General features: G+C 68.8%; 4 protein-coding genes across 4 annotated transcripts; 1 reads left to right on the top strand and 3 right to left on the bottom strand.

Moving 5' to 3' along the window:
- Positions 1-214: 214 nt before the first annotated feature.
- Positions 215-3,314, bottom strand: KAZALD1 (Kazal type serine peptidase inhibitor domain 1). Its single transcript, XM_032190889.1, has 4 exons — positions 2,751-3,314; positions 1,805-1,965; positions 918-1,065; positions 215-789 (listed from the first exon to the last, which is right to left on the bottom strand). Exons 1-4 carry the CDS (start codon positions 3,250-3,252, stop codon positions 704-706), a joined length of 897 nt encoding a protein of 298 aa, XP_032046780.1. The 5' UTR covers positions 3,253-3,314; the 3' UTR covers positions 215-703.
- A 5,468-nt stretch (positions 3,315-8,782) lies between these two features.
- SFXN3 (sideroflexin 3) lies at positions 8,783-12,107 on the bottom strand. Its single transcript, XM_032190888.1, has 11 exons — positions 12,062-12,107; positions 11,699-11,865; positions 11,433-11,603; positions 11,225-11,323; positions 11,066-11,141; positions 10,796-10,881; positions 10,525-10,652; positions 10,395-10,444; positions 10,230-10,279; positions 9,864-9,911; positions 8,783-9,724 (listed from the first exon to the last, which is right to left on the bottom strand). Exons 2-11 carry the CDS (start codon positions 11,860-11,862, stop codon positions 9,628-9,630), a joined length of 969 nt encoding a protein of 322 aa, XP_032046779.1. The 5' UTR covers positions 11,863-11,865; positions 12,062-12,107; the 3' UTR covers positions 8,783-9,627.
- Positions 12,108-13,790: 1,683 nt separating this feature from the next.
- PDZD7 (PDZ domain containing 7) lies at positions 13,791-19,257 on the top strand. The gene is made up of 15 exons (XM_032191219.1): positions 13,791-13,977; positions 14,066-14,206; positions 14,405-14,579; positions 14,853-15,029; positions 15,167-15,314; positions 15,522-15,582; positions 16,032-16,460; positions 16,553-16,756; positions 17,187-17,344; positions 17,449-17,540; positions 17,637-17,728; positions 17,811-17,882; positions 18,489-18,602; positions 18,882-18,982; positions 19,108-19,257. Exons 1-15 carry the CDS (start codon positions 13,791-13,793, stop codon positions 19,255-19,257), a joined length of 2,301 nt encoding a protein of 766 aa, XP_032047110.1.
- A 1,167-nt stretch (positions 19,258-20,424) lies between these two features.
- Positions 20,425-24,396, bottom strand: LZTS2 (leucine zipper tumor suppressor 2). Its single transcript, XM_032190872.1, has 5 exons — positions 24,340-24,396; positions 22,907-23,383; positions 21,955-22,524; positions 21,270-21,539; positions 20,425-21,164 (listed from the first exon to the last, which is right to left on the bottom strand). Exons 2-5 carry the CDS (start codon positions 23,342-23,344, stop codon positions 20,493-20,495), a joined length of 1,950 nt encoding a protein of 649 aa, XP_032046763.1. The 5' UTR covers positions 23,345-23,383; positions 24,340-24,396; the 3' UTR covers positions 20,425-20,492.
- Positions 24,397-24,914: the final 518 nt, after the last annotated feature.

The raw sequence follows: 24,914 nt of genomic DNA on the forward strand, positions 1-24,914 counted from the left end.
GATGCTGTAATTGCAGCGTCCGAGCCAGCTCTCGAGAGAAAGAGGAAAGGGAAAGAAAAAGAAGAAAAGGGGAAGGAGAGCAGGGGACGACCCCGGAGCAGCCAAGGCTGGGCGCATCCTGCCTGGGGACCCGCCAGCTCCTTCCTCGAGGCGCTGGCTCCTGGCCTCGGCTCCAGACCTCCCCGCAGCTGGGAGGAGGGAAGGGGCCGGGGCCGGGTGGTGGCAGGGATGGGAGGCGAGGAGCTGGGGGTGCAGAGAGCCAGCAGGATCCCCAGCACAAAGGGGACCCCCCCGGGATGAGCCCTGGGGGTGCGGGACGCTCGCTGCCCTGGGTCAGCTTTGATCCGGGCACGTGCGCACCAGCGCTCGCCGAAACGTCCCGACGCAGAGCTGCTTGGAAGGGACAAAGTCAGTCAAAAAAAAGGCCAAAAAGTGTTTCTGGCCACGTCGACGTTCGGGCCGGCATTGTCCAGGGAGGGGAAGATAGTGGTGAAAACCACAAGTGTCTGGTTTCCTCAAATCACTACTTTTCTGCTTAAAAACGAAACGGGAAAGGGAGGGCGTTCCTGCAGCGAGCTCCTGGGGCGAAGCCTGGCTGTCCCTACCCAGGGGATGCAGACGGGTTTGGGGGTGTTTGCTCCCCAGGGACGGGCCCCGTGGGACGAGGTGGCACCCCGTGAGGCGAGCCCAGCAGAGAGCCGGGCTAGTAGTAGTCCTCCTCGCTGTCCCCGTAGTCCTCGGGCACCACGCGGGGCTTGGGCAGGGACGAGCCCGTCAGGTTGAGCTGGTCTGGAACAGCAGCACAGGGACAGGGTGACATCGCCCCCCTCCAAACCACGCCGTGGCTGTGCCCAATATCCCAAAAGTCCCCTCCCACACCCCACGGGACCTCCTGGGGACAGGGAAGGGGCGCTCACCCGGCGTGAAGACGGTCAGGCTGGCGAAGGCCACCACCTCGCCGACCTTGTTCCTGGCGAAGCAGCGGTAGGTGCCCTCGTCGGTCACCCGCACGCCCTGGATCTGCAGCCAGCCCGTCACCTCGTACCTCTGGGGACCGCCCCTGAACTGCAAGGAGGGGACATTGGGCGAGGAAAATCCCAGCGGGGTGCCCCACCGGGCTGCGGGGAGGGGGATGGATGCCAGGGAAAGCCTTTTCCCCCCCCCCGTTAATTATGGTTTTGGGGGTGGGCACAGCCCCCTGGATGGGAGAGGCAGCTCTGCAAACCCCACAGGGGTGGCTCAGAGGGGCCCCGAGCTCCCTGGCGCCAGCTGGGCTATATTTTTTTTTTGTTTGTCCCCAGCACCAAACAACCTTCTCCGGCCCCAGCTGGGCTGCAGCTGTTTGCAGGCTGCTCTGGCCATGTAGTGGCTGAGGGTGGAGAGCTGAGGCTCCCTTGGCCGGGCAGGGTCCTCAGCCAGGCCCTACAGCAGGGCATTGGGGTCAGAAAGGTGCAGGGGACCGGCACGTCACCCTACAGCAGCGCTGGGTGCTCCCCACCACGATTTCCCCCTCACCGGTGCCCAGCTGGGCTGCACGGCCCCGTGCTGCTGCCCACACCCTATAATGGCAGGGTACAGCCTGGCTGGGTGCCACGGGGCTTGCTCCGTGCTATATTTGGGGTCAGGAAGCTGGCAGGGTGTCCAGGGGCTGGTCCCCTCGTCCAGGGGACACGGCACGAAGGCAGCAGGCAGGGCGAGCCAAAGGGAGCTCCCTTTGTGCTGCTCCACGAGGAGCAGGAGGAGCTCAGAAGCTACCAGAGGTGGTTTGGAGGAGAGGAGAGGAGAGGGGAGGGAGGGCGCCCACCTGGACGGAGATGTGGGGGTCGTCCCCCGGCAGCAGCATCTCGGTGCCATCCTTCCTCCACTCGATGGACGCCATGGGGTAGGCGAAGACCTCGCAGCCGAAGACGACGTCCTGGCCGGTGACGTTCCAGGCGTCGTAGGGAGGGGAGGTGATCTGGGGCTCTGGGGGACACAGAGGGGCCAGGAGAGCCGAGCCGGGAGAATTTGGCTCGGGGGAGCGATGCCGGGACCCTCCCCGTGACCCCTCTCCAAGCCCACCCTCGCAGAGCATCGCTGTGCCCCCAGGGTGCTGCCCTTCCTCCCGGCCAGGGCTGGGGGCCACCCCCAGCTCCCCACAAACCCACGGTTGCTGCAGCCCCTCCTGCACCTCGGAGCCCCCCAGGACACAGCCTTCACGTCTCCTGCCCCCTTCAGGTCCCCTGTCCCGGCCACAATCCCCCCACCTGTCCCAGAAGCGGCCCGGCTCTTACAGGTGCCCAAGAGCGTGCTCCTGGAGGAAAAACTCAGGGACAAGACGAGCTAGAGAAAATAAAACCAACCCTGGCACCCCCTTGGGCTGCGGCAACCAGTGCCACGGGGTTGCCCACGGGTTGCCCCCCACCCCTTAGCCACACTCTGGGTTTTCTGGCTTTCAGTTCGTAGATGGAAATCGCACAGCAAACCGACCCGGGCCAGCTTTCCGCACGCAAGCGGCGGCCAGGGCGAAGGAGCTGCGTTTCTGGGGAGTTTCTTGGCACCAGCCGCCCTCCAGCCGCAGCCAAGAGCTCGCTAACGACGCCCTGGATCTCCCCCAGCAGCCTCAGCAGCGCTCAGCCTCCCGTAAATCCCGCACGGACTTGGCAAAGCCTCTCCCGGAGCTCTCCGCGCGCCGTGCCCGCAGCAGAAGGGCCCCCGGGTGGAAGATTTCACCCAGCCCCCTCTTCCCACCGCTCCCCCCGGGGCGCTACCTGCCTCGCAGGGACCCTCGTGGGCCACGGTGAGGTTGGCATCGGGGCGGGCACGGGCGGCCTCGAGGAAGCGGCAGAGCTGCGGGTAGGTCCTGCCGTCGGAGCCGCAGAGGGCTCGGTGCGAGAGGCAGGCGCACTGGGGCTCGGGCACCTCGCCGTGCCGCAGGTCGCCGGCGTCCAGCCGGCACTCCAGGTGCTCCCCGCACTTGCCGTAGAAGTGGTTGGTGTTGTCCAGGTCGCAGATTTGCCCCTCCAGGTTGGCGCACTCCCAGCAGCAGTCGCAGGCGTCCCGCACCGTGCCGGCCAGGCACCCGCGCGGCTCCGGGCACTCGTCCGGCCGGCACTGGGAGCAGCTTTCCCCTTCCTCCAGCAGCCGCTGCCAGCCCCGCTGCAGGTAGTCGGAGGTGCTGGGGAAAGCCTGGCCCAGCTGGAGCCAAGCCCAGTGCGCGGAGAGCAAGGAGAGCACCAGGCAGGAGGAGCTCAGGGGCTTGGCCTCAGGCATCCTCGCGGCGGCTCCCCGAGCACGGGGCCAACATCACTTGGACGGGGACCTCCGGCACCGCTCCGGCCTCCCGGGTTAGAGCTGAGCTGCCATCGTGGCCTGCCAGGAGGGAGAACGTGTTTTAGGGGCATGGAGAGGGCGCCCCAGCCCCCTGGGCAGCACAGCAGGACATGCAGGGGGGGCTCTTCCCACCCTGCAGCTCCCCACCTCCTACCAGGCTCCTAAACCACCCCAAAACGTGACACCACCCCAAAACGTGACATCACACAGCCCCTTCTTTCTCCCCAAATGGGGCTGCTGACCCCAGACCCAGCTTCACCCCATTCCCCTGGCAGGCAGAGCCCAGCCTGCTCCAACCCCACTGTGGCCCAGGCACCCGAGAGGCTGCTCCACGCCGCCCCGCCGGCCTCGTGCCCGGCTCCTCTCGGGAAGCTGCTGTGGAGCCGGGCGCCCCTTTCCTTTCCCCACCTCTCCGCAGGAGTCACGAGGCTTTTTTCCCCTCCGTCACTGCCCGGAGGAGCGCAGTGGAGCGGCGGATCCAGCAGACAAGGGGCTCTTTCCGTGCTGGAGGCAGCCAGCCGAGAGGAGCCCAGCCAGGAGGATGCTCCCGCTCGCTCCTGGTTTTGTCCCCCCCTCTCTTTGCCATGACCCCTCTCTGATCTCACCTCCCACCCCGTATCTCACCCAAGCAGGGGCTCAGCCCCCCCAAAAAGCTCTGTGAACCCCCCCCAGCTGTCACACTGCTGGCTGAGCACGGGGGAACTCAGTGCACAAGTGGGCAGCCTGCACCGGCACCGTGGGATCCCTGTCCCCAAGCAGGGGGCCCCCAGGCTTCCCATATCTACTGCGAGCTATCCCTGCATGTCTTCCCCCAAACAAGGGCTGCAGCCCCCTCCCCAGCTCCCTGTTTTCCCCCATTAAACCCCCCCCGGATTACAAAAGGGACAACAAACCTCATCCCACAGCACTCCCCAAAACATCCACCGGAGCCCCCAACCCTCCTCCTGCACAGCGAAAAGCCCCAACCCCGAGCAGCCACAGCAGCTGGGGCCAGGAAAAGGGGAGGAAGCAGCCAGCATGCAAAGCCACCCCCCCCTGCTCCCCAAATCCCCCCGGGACCCCCTCCTTTCCCGACCCCAAGCCGCCACTTACCGGAGGCTCCGGTGCGCAATGGCTCGGTGCGCCCAGCCCCGACAGCCCCGCTGCCACCGGCCGTGATGTCAGCGCCACGCCAGTCCCCACGCCCCCCGACGGGCCCCGTCCCAACCCCGGACAGGCCCCGAGCTGGCGGCCACCCCTTCCCTGCCGGGACCCACCGGGCTGCGGCAGGACCCCCGGTTACCGGGGTCACCCCCCGGTGCCACGGCCGGCACCCCCCTGCTGTGGGATGCCGTCCCCAGGGGGGGCTTTTTGGGGATCCGTGGGGAGATGTGGGTGAAATAGGATTGGCACAGCCGGGGCAGGGAGCAGGAGCACCCCACAGGATGGAATTTGGGCAGCTGCTGTGATTAAACAGGGGGGTGATTCCCGGGGGATGCCCGTGACACCCCCCACCCACCCAGGGAACGGGCACAGAGGGGACACGAGTGGTGGCATTGCTTTGGTTGGGTCCCCCCCCCCGAGCCCCAGCGGTGCACTGCCAACCCCCCCACAGGGTTTCAGGATCCCCCTCTGCCTCAGTTTCCCCTGCTCTGAATTTGGGGGGGGGGACACCCCAGCCCCTTCCCAAGCAGGGGGACACGGGGCTGAGCACAAACCCGCTGCGCGCTCGCGCCCTGCTCCGCCACTGTGCTGGGGGGGGGGGCGCAGCCCCCTCCCCTTTTCCAAGCGAGGAATTTGTGGGATTTGCTTCCACGGCGAATCTCAGCCGAGGCAAAGCCGTCCCGGGAGCCCTCGCAGGATCTGGTTTCCTTCACTGCGCTGCAAAAAAAATAAAAAAATAAAAAAAATCTGCTTTTGCTTTCCAAAACCCCCGCTGCAAATCCATTCCGGGCTCCGGCACGTTGCGAACCCGGCCGTGGCTAATGACGGAAAATCCACGGGGCTGCAGCCCCAAAAACCCACTCTTGCTGGCCAAAATCCCCCTCCAGCAGCCTGTCACGGAGGGGGGGTCCTGCTGGCTCTGCCTTCAGCCCCTCTCTGCTCCCCCTTAGCGGCCCCCAGCCCCGTGGCTCGGGGCCGAGCCCCCCCCCCCAGCTCCTCTGGCCCGGCCCAGCCCTGCTGCAGGTTTTTTTGGCAACCCCAGCTGCTGGGGATTTCAGGGGTCCCTGAGACCACTTGGGGAGCAGGGGAGAGCTGAGGGACCCTTTTAGGCACCCCCAGAGCCACAGCCCTAAGGGGAAGCATCACCCGCATCCTCAGGCACCCCTGTGCCAAGCGCTGCCTTGCCTGCCCCTAAAAACTGCAGGGCTCGGCCCTAAAATCAAGATGGAGCTACAGCCCGGCAGATAATTAAACCTCCTGCTTAACGAGGCTGTTGAACGTGCTAATAAATAGCAGCAGCTCTGAATTAGGGGTGGAAGAGCTAACCTGTGCTGCAGGAGGAGCTGTACCCCCATCACACCCCGCTCCAATCAGCGTGCCCCCGGCACAGCGCACCTCAGGGCTCCTGGCCCCAGTATTTCCCCTAGTGATTGCCCCAAATATCTGCAGACGTCCCCCTGAACGTGGCACCCCTCCTGGCTGTGCCGTGGGGACGTGGCCCCATCCTGCTCGCTGCCTGTCCCGGGGTGCCCCGGTCCTGCCCCGGCGCTGGGCTGCTGGCCCAGGCGATCCCAAAGGGGGGGCCAAAGGCTGACGAAAATCCCACCCTGGAAACGAAGCCGTGGGCCAAATGAGTCAGGGTTGTGGCAGTTTTGGCAGGGAGGCTCCGGGGCGGGAGCAGCAGCACGTGTCCGCTGGCCGTGGGGCAGGGATTGCACCCGGAGCCGTGAGGGTCTGGCTGGTAAACCCCCAAATCTCCCTTTTTTCAGCTCAAACCCACCCCTGCCCCTTTTTGTCTCCTGCCCTTCGGAGCAGCTTGAACCCACCCCGGAGCCACGCAGGGCTCCCAAAGGGTCCCAAACGTGTCCTGTGGGTCCCCAACGGGGACGAGGCGCGGGCAGGTCCCCCTGCCCCGTGTGCCAGGTGGGTCCCGTGCCATAAATCAGCCGGGCTCAGGTTTCCTGGGGCTTCTCCGGAGCAAATTCCTCCCCGGAACGAGCCCGTCAGCAAATTCTTGGGGAAGCGTTTGCAGCTGTGCGCGGGAGGGACGGGGGCTTCACGGGGGGGGGGACCGGGAACGGTGGCCAGGTGGCGAGGGACACTCCGGTCCCCGGGCACCCAGCGGTCTCCATCACATCTGTGGGGGTTTTGGGGGGCACCCAGCTCCTTCTGGGGGGCTGTGGGGGCTCCCTCTTTCTGTATGGCATCCCCGTGGGGCTCCACACCTTGGGGCTGGGGCAGTCCCCACGTGCCAAGGTCCCCCCTGCACTCCTGTCCCCCAGGAATGGGGCCAGGCTCTGGGATTTTTTGGGGTTGCAGCCCCATGGCAGGGTATTTTGGATAGGGGGGGCCCATTCCTCGCCACCCCACTCCCATACAAGTGGCATCACCCACGGTTCTGCCCCCAAAGCGTGGTGTTGATGGCCTCCCCGTCACCCCTGTGTGTCCCCCCCCAGCACCAATGCCATTTCTGGCTGCAGCGTGGGCACCCGAACTGGGAACCCTGCCCCTAAATGGCTATGGGGTGCCCCATTCCCTACACCCTACAGCTGAGATTGGGGGTCCCCATTTGGGGTTTGGTGGCCCAGAGATGTAACCCTGCGCTCAGCCCCTAAACGCCCTCCCTGGGGGGGTGACACTGCCCTGGGGGGGTGGCAGGGGACAGGCAGGGGACAGGCTCTGGGGTCTCTGCTGCCACCTCCAGGGCGCTGCTGGCCTCGTCCCCATCCCCTTGCCACGCCGCCCTGTCCCTACACCCGAGCCCTGCCCCTGCAGGTCCCCCCCCACCCCAAGCACCCCTTCCCCAAAACCACCCTGGGGACCCCACGGCAACTTCGCGCCCCTCTCCAAGAGGGGTTTGGGGACCCTGTAGGGGTTTGGGGACCTGCCCAGGTTGTGTGACCCTCACTGTGACAGCGTGCCCTGTCCCCCCTTGTCCCCCTGCCCTCCCCCAAGTGCCTTGGGGACCCCCAAACCCATGGGACACGCTAAGGGGTCGCCCAGGTGGCTCCGTGTGCCGGGACCCCCAGCGCCAGCGGGGCTGGGACGAAGGTGACCCGCACCCGGCCGGGACCCCGAGACCCCCACCCTGGGGACCCTGAGCAAGGAAGGGGGAGGCCCACGAGCAGGCTGCCCATTTCCAGGCGTCATTAAAGAGCAATTAGCTGGAAATTAAGCTGAGAACAAGTATTGATTAGCTCATTAAGGCTGGGGGAGCCGGCTGGGGCAGGAGGGATTGCTGCCGCTCGCCCTCATTATGGGCAAGGTTAAAGCCTGTGGTCGGGCGGCTCATTAAAAATGCCAGGGACCAATCGATGTCCCCCCCCCCCCAGACACCCCCAGAGTCCCAGGGACATGTGGCTGTCACCTTCTCAGGGCCTGCCCTGCCACTTTTGGGGTTGGACAGCTCGGAAAGTGCCCCCAGTGTCCCCCCGGGGTGGCAGCGGTGGGGACGTGGGGACGGATGTGAGACGCCCGGCGCCCTGTGCGGGGCTCTGTGCCACCCTGCCCCACAGCCTGGGGGGGGGGGGAATTGGGGTGAACCCGGCCCTATAAGTGCCCCCCCAGCCCTATCTGAGCCCCTGGATGCCGGAGCTGTCCCCGCACAGGTGTGGGGGGAGAGGTGTCATCATTATTTTTGTTTTCCTCGCACCGCCCTGGAAATATATTGTGTTCTCAGCTAATCCCGTTCAATTACAGCACAATAAAACACATAATAAAAACGTAATTCATTTTTCCCGAGCGCTCCATCTTCCCCGCGTCTTGGCAAGCTATTAAAAATTTGTCTTCATTTTTCTGGCAAGAGCCTTGTACCTTTTCATCTTTAATTTATGAGAGCAGAATAGCAATTGACAAGCCCTTATTGCGCGGCGAGGGGCTGCATTATTTATAAGCCGCCGATGGCTGGCTCGGGGGAGATATTTGCAATATGCTGGGGCTGCCAGGAGGAGGGGGGCTGGAGCCGCCCCGTGCCCACCCCGCTCCTGCCCCCCGTCCCGGGTGGGTGCTGGCACCGTGGTGATGGGTTTGGGCCATCCAGCCCCGTGGGTTTGGGCACAACGTGGTGGCCTCTCCAAGCGTGCAGCATCCCAGGCACGGGCTTGCAGAGCCCTGGGCGAGGTGCTAAGCTGCTTGTGCTAAAAAAAGCCGCCCTGACAGCTGGGCAGCAGGCTCCAGCACCCGCTGGAGCACCCGGCACGGCTGGCACAGCACGAAATGGGAGCGCGGCCGGCCCCGGGGCACCCTGTTCCCATCCTCGCCCCTCTTTGCAGACAGCCCCCGGGGGGAAGAGGGCAGCCCCCGGCCCCTTTCGACCAGGGAGGAACTGGCGCCACGCTTCTTTTTGCTTTTGGTTTTGTATAAACAGCCTGCCTTTATTATTTGGTGGGTGTAGGAACAGAGCCTGTATGTAAAAAACAACCGGAGGAAACGGTGGGGTGCTTAAAGCCACTGGAGAAGGTCCGCCGGGAAGGAGGATGTAGGGTAACCCCTTGGGGGAGCACAGAGGGCATTACAAAGAGAATAAAACGAGGGCTCTGCCGAGATTAACTCGTGCTGTGTGCCAGCTTCCCTCCCCGCAGCACCCCTGGGGGTGCCCCCGCCCCGGTGCGCACAAGCTTTCTTGGCGCTGGCACCACGGATGGGGACGGGGACGGGGACATTTGCCTCCCCCCACGCAGGATGGGGCTTCCACACGGTGACACGCAGGGAACGGGGACATTTCTGCTCCGTGGGTGCCCGCAGTGGCACACGGGGCCCCCCTGGCCCTGTCCTTGGGAAGGACAACGTGACCGTGCCGTGCCCCGCGCCGTGCCAGCACCCAGCGCTGCTGCAGCCTCTCCCCCAGCCCCTGGCACCTCTGCCTGCCAGCCACACGTCACCAGGGAATTATTCCCCTCCTCCTGGCACTGGGGACAGTGACGCTGTGGCTGCTGGCCTTGGGGACAGCCCCACAGCAGGGATAGGAGCAAACCAGCTCGGGGGGGACAGCGCCGGGGAGGTGCCGGGGTGGGAGCCCCTCCGGGTTTGTTCGGGGGCTCAGCTACGCCCCGGGGGGGCGAGCACGGGGACAGGAGGACAGGGGACAGCCAAGGGGCAGCAGTGGGGTCCCCGGGGGGCTCCGAGGGTAAAGCTCAGTGACGCAGCAGCCCCACGGGGAGCCCTGCTCACGGCTCACAGCCCCTTGTTGAAGTAGACGGTCTGCAGCTGCGGGTCCCTCTCCCGGATCCCAGCTTGGAGTTGGGGCTCCAGGCGGCTCACCTGCATGGAGCTGCGGGGACACGGGGTGCAGGGGATGGAAAGGGGGACGCGCGTCTCCAAGCCTCTGCCCGCTCAGGTGAGCGAAAGCACCTCTGGGGGGGTCAGAGGGCACGAGGAGCCCGCCCGTGGGGTGCGGTGCCCGGCCTTACCTCTTCTGCGGGAAGAGCGCGCAGCACAGCGGGGTGGCGAACACCAAGCTGCACGGGGAGGACAAAAGGAGAGGAGAAGCAGGGCTGAGCAGCCTGCTCCCACCCGCAGCCGGTCCCTGGGGCAGGCAGGAGGCAGCCCAGCACCGTGCCGGGCAGCGCCAGGGCTTTGGGGCCTCTCCAAACCCCAGACCCTGCTTTTCCTGACACGGGGCGCACGGGGATGCTGAGGAACCCGCTGGAGGCTTCAGATGTCCTCCCAAGAGCGAGAAAAGCTCTTGACACGTTTCCTGCCCCCCATCCTATCTGCCTGGGGAGCAGCAGCAGCAGCAGCAGGGTGTCCCCGTGTGGCCCCAGGGGGTCACTTACCAGAGTCCCACCAGGCCGACCTGCAGGGGGGCGTTGAGGTACGGGTACCGCTGCCGGGGGACGGGGGGAGATTTGGTGTCAGCAGGCAGGAGGGCGCCCATTTCCCCGCTGGGTGCCAGCAGGGCGCCCCCAAGCCCACCCTGCCCTCCTAGCAGCCAGCAGTACCTTCAGGAAGGCTCTCTTCTCCAGGGCGTTCATGATCACGGGGGGGATAGCTGGGGCAGAGGAGAAGGAAATGAGCTCCGCGGGACCCCACGAAGGGCACCCGAGTGTAGGGTGGGGGCCGGCCACTCACCCATGGCCGGGGCTGCCATGCCGATGCGGGACACCACCACCTGGAGGATGGCCTTCTGCGCCGCCGCCACCGACTCGCCCAGGCGGTTCCCGTTCTCGTCCGTGACGGGGATGCCCAGCTTCAGCTCCCTGCGGGGACAGCGGGGCTGAGACGGGGACGGCTCGGGGGCAGGCTGGTGCCCCTCCGTGTTCCCCATCCGTGGGCTGTGTGATGTTTTGGGGGGGCTCAGCGGGACAGCCCGGGTGTCCCCCCCCCCAGCTCAGGCACCCACCTCTGCCTCATCAGCGGGATGTTGATGCAGTTGGCAGCGGCCACGGCCGCGAAAGGCACGTAGCGCCCGATGATGGCTGGCAGGTGCTGGGGGGGACAGCAAGGAGAGGGTCACGGAGAGGTTTTGGGGACAGAGCCAGCTGTCCCCAGGTCGGCCACCAAGGAAAACTGCCCCCCCTGCCTGCTACTCCCTGCTGCCGAAAGCTGCAGGGCGCAGCGGGGAGACAACGGGGTCCCCGGGGGGTAGCGGGGTCACCGAGGGTCCCCTTACCTTGGTGAGAGCCTTGAGCCCCAACGCCGTGACCACCGCCCCGGTGGTGGCACTCACATAGGCTGTCCCCAGCTGGCTGCAAGGGCGGGAGGTGACACCGATGAGCCAGGGCCACCCCCCTGTGACGCACCGGGTCCCCGTGGCGGAGGGGCCGCTCACCTGGGGGTGATGGGGGCGTCCCCGCTGCGGTTGGTGTAGTTGACGATGGCGTTGAAGGATTGGTTCACCCACTGCCAGAAAACCACGGCCGGCGTGGTCCTGCCGGGCACCAGCATCACCCCGCAGCATGGGGACGGACCCCAAGGGGCTGGGGGTTGAGGGCGAGCACCCATGGGTGCCCTGGGAGGGGATCGGGGGGCTCGGCTACCTGTAGAAGGTCAGCATGCAGCCGGTGATGGTCATGTTCATGGGCACCTGGGCCGCCATGCGCCCGATGAGCAGCATCTTCTCGCCCGTGTCGGGGTGGAAGGCCGAGTCGTAGATGTACTTGGCCCGCCACAGCTGCTCCTCGGTCAGCCCTGGGGGCACGGTGCCGGCCCTGCGAGGGGGGCACGGAGCTGCTGGCACCCCCAAAGCTCACCCTAAGGGCGCAGGGGGGGGGTCGCACGGTGCCACCCCCAACCCGTGCCCTACCGGTAGTCGTGCACCAAGCGGCGAGCCTCCTCCAGCTGGGCCCCCGAGAGCAGCAGGTTGCGGGGGTCGGTGACGGTGAAGAAGTGCTTGGCACGGCCCTGGAACGTGCTCTGGTCCCAGCGGGGCTCCCGGATATCGATGGAGGCGGGCAGCGGGGGGGGCATCCTCTAGGTGGGGGGGGGACCCACGAAAAAACCAACACGGGGCGACATGGTGACACGGTGACACCCACCCCACGCACCCCCCCCGGAAAATCTCCCCCTCCCGCATGCCCCAGCACCCCCCCTCCCTGTTCTGGGGTGGGCACTGAGCCCCAATCCCCATCCCCTTTGTGGGGACCCCCCCGACCCGCCCCGCACTCACGGCTCCGGTGCAGCGCCCGCTCCGCTCCGCACCGCTCCGCTTCGCTTCGCTCCGCTCGGCGCCGCCGCCGCCCCGCCCCGCTGACGTCCGGGACCGTCACGGGGCCGCCCCGACACGGGGGGGGGCACCGGGGACCGGGGGGGGGCCACCGGAGGGGGGGCGCGCTAAGCCGGGCCCGGGCCATCTGCGCCGGGCGGCCCCTACGTGCTGCGCGGCACGGCTCGGCACCGAGCGATCCCCACGCGTGTTTTTATCGTGGGGGGGGCGTCCAGGCGTGTTTATGCACGCCCGTTCCTCCCCCCCCCCCGCCGTGGGGGTTTGTGTCATTTCCACGCGTGTCCGTGTGCGCCCGCGCGTGTTTTACGCGCGCCACGGGGTGGCACCAGGGGACGAGCGCTGCGCAAAGCGGGCTCGGGACACGGATGCGCACGCGTCCACGCGTGTCCCATCGGCTGTGCTGTGTGTGTGGGGGGGCACACGCGTGTTCGCGGCGCTGCGGGGGCTGCCACCCCTCCTTTAAACCCCCCCCCCCCCCCCCCCCCCCCGGCCGCTCTGCGCCGCCGCGCATCACCTGAAACCGCCGCGGTGTCGGGTTCGCGGCGCCGGCGCCGCCGTGGGTCGCGGGGGGGGGGGGTTTGTGGGGGTGAAATATGCCGTGGGGAAGGGGGGGCAGCGGCTGGCATCGCGGGGGGGCCACACGCACCCCCCCACGCGCAAAAAACCACCCGAGGACCCACCCCGCGCCTCGCTCCCCCTGTGCGCAAAGCCCCGCGCAGCCCCCCCGCGGGGAGCCTCGTCCCCTGCGCCCCCCCCACGGTGTCCTGGGGTTGGGGGGGGGCACACGGGGCTCCCCCCCCTCGTTCAAGGCCAGCCCCGGCCGCTTGAGCGACAGCTCCCCCGGCCGGCACAGCCACGGGACGGCCAATCCCCGCGGGTAGCGGCGGGGGGAGGCGGCGCTGTGTCCCCCCCCCGCGTCCTCTCCATCCCCCCCTTGCTGCCGGTGTCTCTTTCGCAGGTGGCACCATGGGGACAGGTGAGGAGGGCACGGGGGGGGGCAGCCCGGAGGCTGCAGGGGGCCCCCGGAGCCGTGCGCCCCGTCGGGGGAGGGGGCACCGCTGGGGGCTGCCGGAGAGGGGGGCTTGGGGATATTGGGGGGGTGGAAACGGGGCCGTGGGGGGGTGCTGCCGGGTGGCGGGGACACCGCCGTGTCCCCCTCGCTGTCGCCGCAGGCACGGCAACATCACTTATTTATGGGGGTCAGGCCGGGGCGAGCGGGGGGCGGTGCGCCCACGCTGGGAAAATCCCCCCCGCGGGAACGGGGCGAGCGTGGGGGGGGGGGGGCGTGGAAGGGCACGGGGAGGGTGGGGGCTGCCCCATCCCGGTGCAAATCCCCACGGGGCCGGATCCTGCCCGGCCGCCAGGTCCCCACGGTGCCACCCGGGAGCCCCACAGCCGGGGCGCAAAGGGACGGGGTGCGTGGGGAGGGAGGGGGGGGACACAGGACTAAAGGGGGCCCCCCCACGCCGCTTCTTGTCCCCGCAGGTCGTGCCACCGTGCCCGGGACCCCTCCTGCAGCCAGCCCCCAGCCGGCCCCGGCGCTGCGCTGCTGAGGAGCTCGCCCCAGCCCGGGCATGTGCTGCTGGAGGGTGCCACGGCTCCCCCCCGCCGGCGGGCAGCCCCGGCCCCGTGAGCACCCGGCGAGTCCCAGCCCGGCTGCTCGGCCACCGCCATGGCCCAGGGCTGGGAGGACGCGGAGATGACGGTGCCCGGGAGGTCCCGGAGCTCGAGCAGCGAGGCCAGCCTGGCGCCCCGCTGCCTGCTGAGCAAGCAGAGCCGCCTGCTCAACGGGACCGTGCGGGGTGCCCGCGCCACCTCCCCCATGGGGCGCGTCATCCTCATCAACTCGCCCATCGAAGGTGCGTGGGGACCCCCCCCGGACCCTCCCCCGGCCCAAGGGAAGGGGCGTTTGGGTGCCATCCCCTGGTGACACGGCTGTCCCCGCAGCCAGCAGCAATGAGAGTGACGTTATCAACGCCATCACGGTGGAGAAGAGCGCGGATGGCAAGCTGGGCTTCAGCGTCCGTGGCGGCTCCGAGCACGGGCTGGGCATCTTCGTGAGCAAGGTGGAGGAGGGCAGCGCTGCCGGTAAGTGGGACACCGCTGGGGATGGGACACGGGCCACCAAAACGCTCCGGAGAGCCACCAGGGACGTGGTGCCACAGGGGTGGTGGCACCTCCTGCACCCTCTGGGTTGGGCTGAGCCGGTCCCGTTTGGGGACGGGGCACCCCGCAAGGGGAACGGCACAATTTTGGGTGCCCGTCCGAGCCGCTCGCCCCTCGCAGAGCAGGCTGGGCTGTGCGTGGGCGACAAGATCACGGAGGTGAACAGCGTCAGCCTGGAGAACATCACCATGAGCAGCGCCGTCAAGGTCCTCACCGGCAACAACCGCCTGCGCATGGTGGTGCGGCGCATGGGCCGCGTGCCGGGCATCAAGTTCTCCAAGGAGAAAACGGCCTGGTGAGCGGGGCACCCGCACCCCAAAAACCCCCGTGGAGGGCTCTGGAAGGGATGCTGTGGGGCAGGGAGGACGCAGAGGTGGGGGGAGCTTCGGGGTGGGCTGCGCTGGAGGTCCCCGAAAAGGTGGGAGGGTGCAGGAGGGGATGGGAAGGTCTGGAGCAGGAAGGGTGGGTGCGAGCCCCATCCTCACCACCCCAACCACCGTCCTCCACTGGGAGACGCTGGGGGACACGAGCTGGACCCCTGAGCCCCCCCACCAACACCGTGCCCCAGGGTGGACGTGGTGAACAGGCGGCTGGTGGTGGAGAAGAGCGGCTCGACGCCGTCGGAGAGCGGCTCCGAGGACGGCCTGCGGCGCATCGTCCACCTCTACACCACCTCCGACGACTACTGCCTGGGCTTCAACATCCGCGGCGGCCGCGAGTTCGGCCTCGGCATCTACGTCTCCAAGTACGGCCCTTTCAGACCCCGGGGGGCACGAGGGGGACACGCTGGGGCTCAGCACCCTTGGGTGCCGGGGCACGGAGCCGCCCGGGGGGAGGCGTGGGGCTCCGTCCCCATCCTGCCCCCAACTCTGCTGCCCGTAGGGTGGACCCCGGGGGGCTGGCGGAGCAGAACGGCATTCGGGTGGGCGACCAAGTCCTTGCAGCCAACGGAGTCAAGTTCGAAGACATAAGCCATAGCAAGGCGGTGGAGGTGCTCAAGGGGCAGACCCACATCATGCTGACCATCAAGGTACCCGCACCCAACCCCCCGGGGGGTCTGCGTGCCCCCAACGCTGGCTCTGCCCCAGCTGATCCCGGTGCCGGGGGGAGGCTCGGCACGGCCGCGGGCTGGTTGGGTTTCAGGCAGGTGGGAGGGGGATGCATTATTCATGGCTGGCACCCGGATCGGGTTCGGCCGGCACGCGCTGACCCCCGCATCTTCTCCCTCTGCGCCTAGGAGACCGGGCGGTTCCCTGCCTACAAGGAGCTGGTGGCCGAGTACTGCTGGCTCAGCCGCTGTAAGGACACGGCCAGCCGGGTACCGGGGGCACGTGGAGGGGCTGGGACCCCCCTGGAAGGGGTATCTGCAGGGCACAGGGGCCCCAATGCCCAATTGGGAGGGAGAAGGTCCGTGTGCCATGGGGTCCCCGCGTGCCCTCTGTCCTGGGAGGGGGCATAAAGCTCCCCGGGCCACGATCGGCATCACCAAAGTGCCCACGGCCTTGTAGGGTCCCCCGTGTCCCCATCCGTGGAGGGGACACAAAGATCCCCGTGCCATGGCCTACAGCCCCATGCTCTGTGATCCCATGGCCCCACACGTCCCCATCCCTTTGCTATGGCCCTGCAGTACCCACGGCCCTATATTCCCCATGCCACAGCCCTATAGCCCCCACGTCCCCCGTCCTCAGGCTGGATCCCAAGTCCCCACATCCCCACGGTGTGTCCCCACGATGTGTCCCTTTTGCAGTGACCAACGGGCAGCTGCAGCAGCTATCACAGACATCAGAGACCAGCTCCTCCATCTCCTCCTACTCCTCGGGACCCCCACCGGCGGCGGCGGTGAACGGGCTGGGGACGGCGACCCCGGGGCCACCCGCCCGCACCGTGGACGTGGCCATCTCCACCGAGGACGGGCCACGGAGGGGCTGGAGCCGGGAGCGTGCCGAGAGGGCCATGCAGACCGAGCCGGCCACCGAGGGGCTGGCGGAGACGCGGCGCACCATGCGGCCCCCCGAGCTGCTGCGGGACACGGCCATCCGGGGCCAGGGCGCCCGCGAGCCCCCCGGCCCCCACCCGCGCCGCACCTTCGGCCACTCGCCCAAAACGGCGCTGCTGCTGGCCCTCAGCCGGCCTCGGCAGCCCATCACGCGCTCCCAGAGCGACCTCACCGTGGCTGGTAGGCACCGGGGTGCTGCACCCCCTCCTACGGGGCTCTCCTCCACTCGGTGCCCCCCCCGACCCCCTCGATTCGCCCCTCTCTGCCCGCAGAGGAGAAGCGGAAGAAGGAGAAGCCGGAGGGACAGGGGGCGCGGGGGGCCCCCCCCGGGTTGCACCGCTCCAAGACCCTCGTCAACCTCTTCTTCAAGGGCGGCCGTGCCACCAGCCAGAGCTGGGCCCCCCCGAGCCAGGACCCCCCCGGCTCCGAGCGCCGGGCGCGCGCCAAGTCCCCGGGGCGCCCCGATGGGGACAGAGGTACCGGGAAGGGGGACGGGGAACCGGCCTGGCACAGCTCCCCCCTTATGGGGCACCGCAAAGAGGGGGAGCGTGGAGAGGGGGGGTCCCCGTGTGCACATTTTCGCCCTCCCCCTGCGTGCTCACCCGTCTCCGTCTCCCTTGCAGTAGGCGCTGTGCAGAAGTTTGTCATCCGGAGCCTGAAGCGGGGTAACGGGGGCGTCCCCGGGGGGGCTGCGGGGCAGCTCCTGCATGCGCCTGTCCCCGCACGGTGTGGCACCGGGGAGGGGGTCCCCAAATGCGGGGCTGCGTGTGTTTGCATGCCTGTGTGATTTTGGCACGGGTCGAGCCCCCCGGCACCCACCACGGTGGGGGTGCGTGGGTTTGGGGCTGGCAATGGGCACGGGGTGTCCCTACCCCGCTGGCCACCCCGTGCTCTGCCTCCCCGCAGAGAAAAGCCGCCGTGCCAGCATCCTGGCCCTGGCTGGCCCCACGGCCCCACAACCCAACGGCAGCGACCCCGAGGCACGGCTCCCGCTCATCCAGGACACGGCGGCGAGGCTGCTCAGCCCCGACGAGGTGACGGCCGTGCTCCGCCACTGCACCCGGGTACGGCACCGCGGGGACACCGGGCAGCTCCGCGACCCCATCGGGGGTCAGGAGGGGTTATAGGGTTTGGGGACCGGCCGCTGATCCCCGCTCTGTGTCCTCAGTACCTGCACGAGGGCGGCGTGGAGGATCTGGTGAGGCCGCTGCTCGCCATCCTGGACCGGCCCGAGAAGGTGCTGCTGCTTCGGGACGTGAGGTGGGGGCTGCGGGCACCCCGGGGCGGCCCCAAAACCTCGTGTCCCGGTCAGCACCCGCAGCCCGGCCCCGTTTTGTGTCCCCCCCCCCCCTGCAGGAGCGTGGTGGCCCCCACGGACCTGGGTCGCTTCGACAGCATGGTGATGCCCCTGGAGCTGGAAGCCTTCGACGCCCTCAAGAGCCGCTCGGGTAGAGCCCGGCCCCAAAAAACCGTGGGGAGGGTTTGGGGAGGGGGCGCAGGGGTGACCCCCGCTGCTCTCCCCCCCCGCAGTGCGGTCGCCTGCCCTCCGCCCGGCCCACCACGACGTCCCCCCCAAGAGACACCTCATCACGCCAGTGCCTGGTGGGTGCCAGCGGGGTGCCAGGAAGGGGCAGGGATTTTGGGGACAGCCCGGGGGGGGGTGCGAAACGGGGAGCTCGGCTCCGAGGGGGGCACCAGGTGCGGGGCGTTATGGGGTCTTTGCGGAGAGAGAGGGCTCTGGGGGGGTTCCTGGAGGAGGATGACCCCGGAACCGTGGTGCCAAGGGGGCCGTGGACACCTCGTGCCCCCGCTGACCCCTCTCTTTGCCCCCCCGACCCCTTTTGTTGCAGACTACCGCGGCGGATTCCTCCTGAAGCCAGCGGGGACCCCGGATCCCGAGGATGTCGGGGGGCTGCCACCGAGCCCAGCCCGGCCACGGGCACCCCCCAGCCCTCACCGGCTTCACCCCCGCCCCTACACCCCGCTCCCCGACGTGCCAGTGGACTCCTACAACAGCGCCAGCGGCCCCCCGGCCACCCCAGGACCGGGGCCCCCCCCAAAAAAGCTGGCTGCTGGCCGAGCCCCCCCGGGAAGGGCGCAGGCGCAGCCCCCAGCCCACCCGGCGCACAGAGCCCCCCAGGGTGGGTGAGGGGCTGGGGAAGCCCCGGAGGGCGCGGGCCCCCCTCGCGCCCCTTTTTGGGGGGCCAGGAGGGGAGGTGGGGGCTGCGCCGGCCGCCAATGGCCCCAAGGAGGAGGAGGAGGAGGAGGAGGAGGAAGAGCGGCTGCTGACCGTCACCCTCTCCAAGCTGAAGCACTCGCTGGGTGCGTGGGTCTTGCTGGGAGGGTTTTGGGGGGTGACGCAGGGTTGGGGTGGGATGGGGACCCCCCCATCTGAACCTTTGGGGTGGGTGGGGTCCCCTTGGGCTCTTTATGGGGGCAGGGATATGGGTGAAGCCCTGAGCAGTGCCAGTCCCCGTTCCTCCAGCCCCATACCCTCGTGTAGGGGACGGAGAGAGGCCATACAGCCCCATGGGGGTTTGGGGGGGGAGGGGCACAACACCCCATCTACCCGCACCCAAAGGCATCGGGGCTCCCTTTTAGGGATCAGCATCTCGGGAGGCATCGAGTCGCGGGCGCAGCCGGTGGTGAAGATCGAGAAGATCTTCCCCGGGGGAGCCGCCTTCCTCAGCGGCGTCCTCAAGGTACCCCGCCTGCCTTTTTGGGGACAGGGTGGGACAGGGCCCCTTCCCCTTGCCCCCCAGCCCCTCCTGGGGCTGCGTTTCACCCCGCTGCCTTCCCCCCACCACCCCCATCCCCTTGGGGCCAGGCGGGCCACGAGCTGGTGTCGGTGGACGGGGAGAGCCTGCAGAACGTGACGCACCAGCGGGCCGTGGACATCATCCGCCAGGCCTACCGCAACAAAGCCAAGGAGCCCATGGAGCTGGTGGTGAGGGTGCCCGGACCCCCCCCGGAGTGATTTCAAAAATATTTCCCCCCCCCGGACCCAAAAAGCCTTCCCGGGACCCCACGGAGCCGGCTCGTTCCTGCACCGAGCTGTGGCCGGCCTCAGCCAGCAGGGACAGGGGGACCGAAGAGGTGCCCGGAGAGGGACTGAGGTGGGGGCACGGAAAAGAAGGTGGGGAGGGGGGAAAACAAGCGGACCTGACCCCGGAACAAGTGGCTCCAGCCACACGGACGCTGCCCTGAAAAAAAAAACACAGCCGGGGGCTTGCTTTTAATCGGCGTTTCCAGGTGGTACAAGGGCGAGCCGGGCTCTGGAAATGGGACACAACGGAAATAAAAGTACAAAAATACAATTCCAACTCTCTCCCCCCCCCCCCACCTCCCCCAAAAACAACTCGGGGGCGAGCAAGCCAGAGCTGGGCACGGCCAGGCTTTTCCTTTGGTTTGACCCCGCGGGCACAGAGCCTGACCCCCAAAACCCCGGTGTCCCCGAGGTGTCCCCCACTGGTGGCCGGCGCTGGCTGCCCCGCACCGAGCCCCTCTCCCCCGGGCCGAGCAGGCCGGGCATCACAGGGGCACGGGCTGGGATTTTGGGTGGTTTTTTTTTGGGGGGAGACACACAGGGATGCTGGGGGCAAGGGCACGGGGAAGGCACTGAGGGCAACGCGCCCGGTGGCGGGGGTGAGGGGTCCGCAGCCAGGCAGGGCGTGAGCACGGAGCGGGTGCTGGTTTGTGTTTTGTTTGTTTTTTTTTGGTAGGTCCTATAAAAATAGAGTTCTTTAAAATGGCACAGAAACCAATCCCCTGACAAACACGCAGGGGGCGGGCGGGTGGAAGGAAGGCAGGGACAGGGCAGCGCTCCCCCAGGGGACAGCGGCTGGGTGACAGTGCTGGGAGGGACGGGAGGGAGGGGACGAGCCACCCTCCCCGTGCCCAAGGTGACCCCGGCTGAAGGCAGCGCTGCTAATCCCCGGGCGCTAAGAGGATCAGCAGGAAACCAGCCCCAAGAGGCCCCGGGGCCGTGACGCAGCACCCCAAGACCCCACAGCTCCGGGGCACCCCCCTGCCACAGCGGGGGGGCCACCACAACCTCACCCCAATGCCTCAACACCAGGGAGGGGGCAGCTCCCGAGGTCCCCTCTGCCCCCTCCCAGCACCGGCGGTCTCTGCGGAGCGGGGACCCCCCAAAATCCAAGGGGCTGGAGCCCCCCCGCTGTCCGAGCAGGGGGCCGGGGCGCAGGCAGCGTCTCAGATCTCGGTGGCCGTGATCTCCTCGAAGGCCGGGTCCATCCCGGGGGGCTCGCAGGGCTCGGAGGAGGCCGGGGGGTCCTCGCCCTGCAGCCGGAGGTGCTGGAGGCGCTGCTCGAGGCGCCGGTTGCGGCGGTACATCTGGATGTAGTTGTACTGCAGCTGCTTCTGGTAGCGGATCACCCGCTCCTTCTCGCCCTGCCACGTGCTCCTCTCCTGCTCGAAGGCGTCCCGCTGCTCCTGCCCGCGCCGCCTCTCCAGGGCCACCTCCGCCCGCAGCCTCTCCAGCTGCCTCCGCAGCCCCGCCGTGCCCCGCGCCTCCTCGCCGGGCTCCGGGCAGCCCTCGCCGGGCTCGGGGCAGGGGCAGCGTCCTCGGGCGGCTTCCCGCAGCCCCGCCACCTCCTGCTCCAGGCGTCCCGCTTTGGCACGGAAGAGGTCGGCCTCGCTCTTGCGGCGCTGCAGTTCGTTGGCGCACACCTCCAGCTCCAGCGCCTTGAGCCGGGCGGCCTCCTGCAGCCCCCGCGCCGTCTGCTCGCCCGCCTGCAGCTCGGCCCGCGCCTCCCGCAGCTGCGCCCGCAGCACCAGCAGCTCCGTGCCCCGCTGCGCCAGCTCCGCCTGCGACTCCTTCAGCTGCTGCTTCAGCAGGGAGATCTCCCCCGACTTCTGGCACACCTGCGGGGCGGCGGTGACTCAGGTCCCGTCCCCATCCCAGCCTCTCGGGGACGGGGACACCGCGGTCGCCCCGCGGTGCAGGGGGACCACCGCGCCGTGGCTCACCTCCCACTTGGTCTCCTCCAGCCGGGGTCCCAGCTCGGTGTGCTCCCTCTGGAAGGAGGCGCAGCGCCGCTCCAGCAGCTCGCGCTCCTGCAGCAGCTGGGCAAAGTCCTCCTGCAGCTGCTTCTTCTCCTGCTGCAGCTGCAGCACCTGGAGCTGCAGGACCTGCTGCCCGCGCTGCGCCTGCTGCGCCGCCTGCCGCACCTGGGCCGCGCAGCGCTGCCGCAAACCCTCCAGCTCCTGCTCGCAGCGCCGCTGCTTCTCCTCGTACACCTGGGCACGGGAACGTGCTGGATAAGCGGCACAGCAACCCCAGGATGGGATCCCAAATACTGCCACCCCCACGTCCTCACGGCTGGAGGGGTGTCCTGGAGGTTTGCGCTTCCCAGAACGGGACGGAGTGCTGCCGCCCCCGTGCCAGACCCCAAAATGCGCATGCGGAGTCTCCAAGGGGCTCCCTCAACCCGTGGAGCCCACCCCACCTAATTCCTATTATATTCCTAATTATATTCCTATTATATTCCTAATTATATTCCTATTATATTCCTAATTCCACCCCACCTAATTCCCAGCCCATTCCTAAGCCCTGCCCCAACAGCACCCCCATGCCCACCCCACCACCACCAGCACCCACCGAGGAGCCCCCCACCCCAATTTCCAAGCCCGTTTAGCCCCTGAGGGCACCCACCTGGCAGATGGCCACCTCGTTCTCGTCCAGGCTATCCCGCAGCTGCTGCAGCTCGGCCTCCCTCTCCCGCAGCTTGTCCTCCAGCTCCCGCACCAGCAGGGCCTCCTCTCCGGGCAGGGGCGAGCGCCCACAGGAGCCGCTTTCGGAGGAGGGTCTCCCCCGGCCGCTCAGCGAGCCCGTGCTCTTGCTGGAGGACGAGCGGCCGCTGTCCGAGTTGGAGGGGCCGGCGGGCGGGCGGTAGCCACCCGGGGGCTCGGGGTGGCCGTGTGGGGTGGCCGGCAGGGCGCCCGCCTCGGCGTGCTGGCTGCAGCCCGTGCTGTAGGTGGGCAGGCTGGACAGGGAGTTGCGCCCCGAGTCCGAGAGCGTGCCCGAGTGGCTGCTGGCGCGGCAGCTCAGCGAGCCGGGTTTCTCAGCCCCGGCGGCCCCCAGCAGGTGGGTGAGGCTCACCTGGCTCTCCGAAAGCGCCGGGGCCGCCGGGCGCACCCCCAAGCTGGCCGGCCCCGGAGCAGTCCTGATTTTGGGTACCACCGGTTTGAAGGCCATGGGGCGGATCAGGGTCTTCTCCACGTTCTGGGGAGGGAAAGAGGGGAGAGCGCGGCTCCGGGAGCTGGCAGCCTCCAGAGGGTGGCCCCACACCTCGTAACCCTCTGGTAACCCTCTGATCCTGTCCCCATGCAACGCTTGGAGGTGTCCCCAACCCGAAAACTTCCACGTGCTGAAGGGGACAAGCACCAAACGCTCTCTGCCCCCAGATGGGGTCGGGAAGGCTCCCACATTCACAGTGCCACCCCTGGCACGATGTAGGGGACATCAGGAGCGCAGAGACCACCTCCACCCCCAGGGACAGGGACAACGTGACCACACAGCCCCTACCCACACACCTCCCCGAGGCCCCCACCCCCGGCACAGCACCGGGCGCCGAGCAGAGACCCCAGCACCTCTCCCACCCTACCTCCTCCAGCTTCCCGGACACGGGGACAAGCTTGGGGGGCGGCCCCCGAATGCTGCCACCGGGGGCTCGTTCATCCCGGGCCTCGTCCGAATCGCTGCAGGGGCTGACCGGAGAGGCTGCCTCCAACCACTCCCCGTGGAAACCTTCGTTGGCGTAGGCGTGGGCGACGCCGGGAGCGGCAGAGCAGGGTTTTTTGGGGGGCAGCGCGTGGAGCAAAGGGTCCGGGGGGCTGGCCCGCAGCAGCCCGTCGTGCAGGAGGAAGGAGCTGGTGGCGGGGGGCTGGCAGGAGCGGTCGTGGCAGGGCCGGCCGGCGATGAGGCTGCCCACGCTGCCCATGGCGCCCCGAGAGGATTTGGGGGAGCGGGCGGCAGCGCGGAGCTGGGCGGCCCCCTCAGGGGCGGCCTCGATGGAGACGGGCAGAGTCTGCACGATGGCCATGGCGGGGGGGCCCCCGGCGGGCTGGGGGGCGCAGGCAGCCTGTGGGGAGGAGAAGGGCGGTGTGGGGACACTGGGCATGAGGGAAAAACCCGTCTGCACCCACCCCAAACATCCCTGATAATGGGGTGCCGCGGGGCAGGAGCGAGGGGTGGCACCGAGCGAAGTGGAATAAAGCTGGGATTAACTGGGGGGGGGCGCACAGGGTATGGGGGGGGCTGTGCTGCTGCCCCAAACCCTGCCCCAAACCCTGCCCCCCAGCATCGCCACGCTGCCATGCCCCAGCTCCCTGCCCCAAACACCCCAAAAGCACCCAGCACCCCAAACATCCATCCCCAAAGCACCCCCACCCCACAACTCTACCCTACAGCTCCAACACCCCCAAGCACCCCCAAACCCTGCCCCACTCACCCCCTCCACACCCCTACGTGCCCCACACCCCCCACCCACCTCCCCACAGCCCCCAGCCCCCCCAGCCCCATAACCACAACCCCACACCCCCATTACCCCCCCCATACCCCCACCACCACCCCGCGCCCCCCGGCGCCCCGACGGGCGGCCCCTAAAGGATCCCCCCGAGCTCCGGGGCTACCGGGGGGCTACGGGGGATAACGGGGGGAGGGGGATAACCGGGGACCCCCCCCAGATCCGGCCCTACACCCACCTGGGCCGGGGCGCCCCATGATGCGCTCGGGCCGCCTCGCTCCGCCCGCCGGGCTGGCACCGCCCCGGTCCCCTCCGGGCCGCCCCCGGGGCCGCCCCCCCGGGTCCCACCATCGGGGGACCCCCCCCCGAACCACCCTGTGCGCCCCCCACCCCAAAAACTAAAAAATAAGGATGGGCTGGGCTGGGGGGTGCCCCCCTTAGCCTATAGGTAGCGGGGGTCCCAGCCCCATGGGAACGGGAGCGCGCTGTGGGGTCGGGGCGCTGCCCCCCGGCACCGGGGGTCCCCTCGGGGTGCCCCCCCCCGGTGTTTTGGGGACCCCCCCGGTGCTCACCTCGCCAGCCGAGGCCCATCCGGGCGGTGTGCCCGGCTCCCGGCTCGGCTCCTGCAACGGGAAAGAGCCGGAGGAGGGGGAAAAGGGGGGCAAGGGATGGGGTCAGGGCGCACCGGGACCCCCGGAACCCCCCCCCCGGGACCGGCTTTGGGGAGGCGGCCGGCGGGGGGGAGCCGTGCCGGGGGCGGGCGGCGGCGCCTCCATCTTCTCCTTCTTCCCCCCTCCCTCTTTCCCTCTGTGGGGTAACGAGGGAAAAAAGGGGGCCGGCGCCGCGCCCCCCATGCGCCCCATATCCCGGTGCGAGCACCCGGTGCGCAGCGGGGGGGCTCCCGCAGCCCCAGCCGGCTCCCGGACCCCCTCGATCCGCCAGCGCCCCGTTCCCCGACCCCTTCCCTTTTATCCCATCCCCTCCTCGCCCACCGCCGAGCTTTGGGGTCCCCCTCCGGGGGGCTCCCCCGGTCCCTGCCCCGCTCACCCCTGGCTCCGCCGCCGCTCCCCGCCGGCCCGGGCCCCGCCAGGCCCCGCCCGCCCCCGCCGCCCCCGGCCCCCGGCCCCGCAGCGGAGCGGAGCGGGAG

The sequence above is a fragment of the Aythya fuligula genome, chromosome 7 (genome assembly GCF_009819795.1).
Source record: "Aythya fuligula isolate bAytFul2 chromosome 7, bAytFul2.pri, whole genome shotgun sequence".
Taxonomy (NCBI): domain Eukaryota; kingdom Metazoa; phylum Chordata; class Aves; order Anseriformes; family Anatidae; genus Aythya; species Aythya fuligula.

Excerpts from the sequence above, each read along its gene's own strand:
- LZTS2 (XM_032190872.1), bottom strand. The coding sequence starts at position 23,344 with ATGGCCATCGTGCAGACTCTGCCCGTCTCCATCGAGGCCGCCCCTGAG. Across the intron at positions 21,540-21,954 it reads ACGAGGTGGCCATCTGCCAG|GTGTACGAGGAGAAGCAGCG; the intron begins GTGGGTGCCCTC and ends TCCCGTGCCCAG. Across the intron at positions 21,165-21,269 it reads TGGAGGAGACCAAGTGGGAG|GTGTGCCAGAAGTCGGGGGA; the intron begins GTGAGCCACGGC and ends GCCGCCCCGCAG.
- PDZD7 (XM_032191219.1), top strand. The coding sequence starts at position 13,791 with ATGGCCCAGGGCTGGGAGGACGCGGAGATGACGGTGCCCGGGAGGTCC. Across the intron at positions 14,207-14,404 it reads GGAGGAGGGCAGCGCTGCCG|AGCAGGCTGGGCTGTGCGTG; the intron begins GTAAGTGGGACA and ends CGCCCCTCGCAG. Across the intron at positions 17,883-18,488 it reads CCTCATCACGCCAGTGCCTG|GAGGGGAGGTGGGGGCTGCG; the intron begins GTGGGTGCCAGC and ends TTGGGGGGCCAG.
- KAZALD1 (XM_032190889.1), bottom strand. The coding sequence starts at position 3,252 with ATGCCTGAGGCCAAGCCCCTGAGCTCCTCCTGCCTGGTGCTCTCCTTG. Across the intron at positions 1,066-1,804 it reads ACCCCCACATCTCCGTCCAG|TTCAGGGGCGGTCCCCAGAG; the intron begins GTGGGCGCCCTC and ends CCCTCCTTGCAG. Across the intron at positions 790-917 it reads CCTGACCGTCTTCACGCCGG|ACCAGCTCAACCTGACGGGC; the intron begins GTGAGCGCCCCT and ends CTGCTGTTCCAG.
- SFXN3 (XM_032190888.1), bottom strand. The coding sequence starts at position 11,862 with ATGCCCCCCCCGCTGCCCGCCTCCATCGATATCCGGGAGCCCCGCTGG. Across the intron at positions 10,653-10,795 it reads ATCCCGCTGATGAGGCAGAG|GGAGCTGAAGCTGGGCATCC; the intron begins GTGGGTGCCTGA and ends CTGTCCCCGCAG. Across the intron at positions 10,445-10,524 it reads CATGGCAGCCCCGGCCATGG|CTATCCCCCCCGTGATCATG; the intron begins GTGAGTGGCCGG and ends CCTCTGCCCCAG.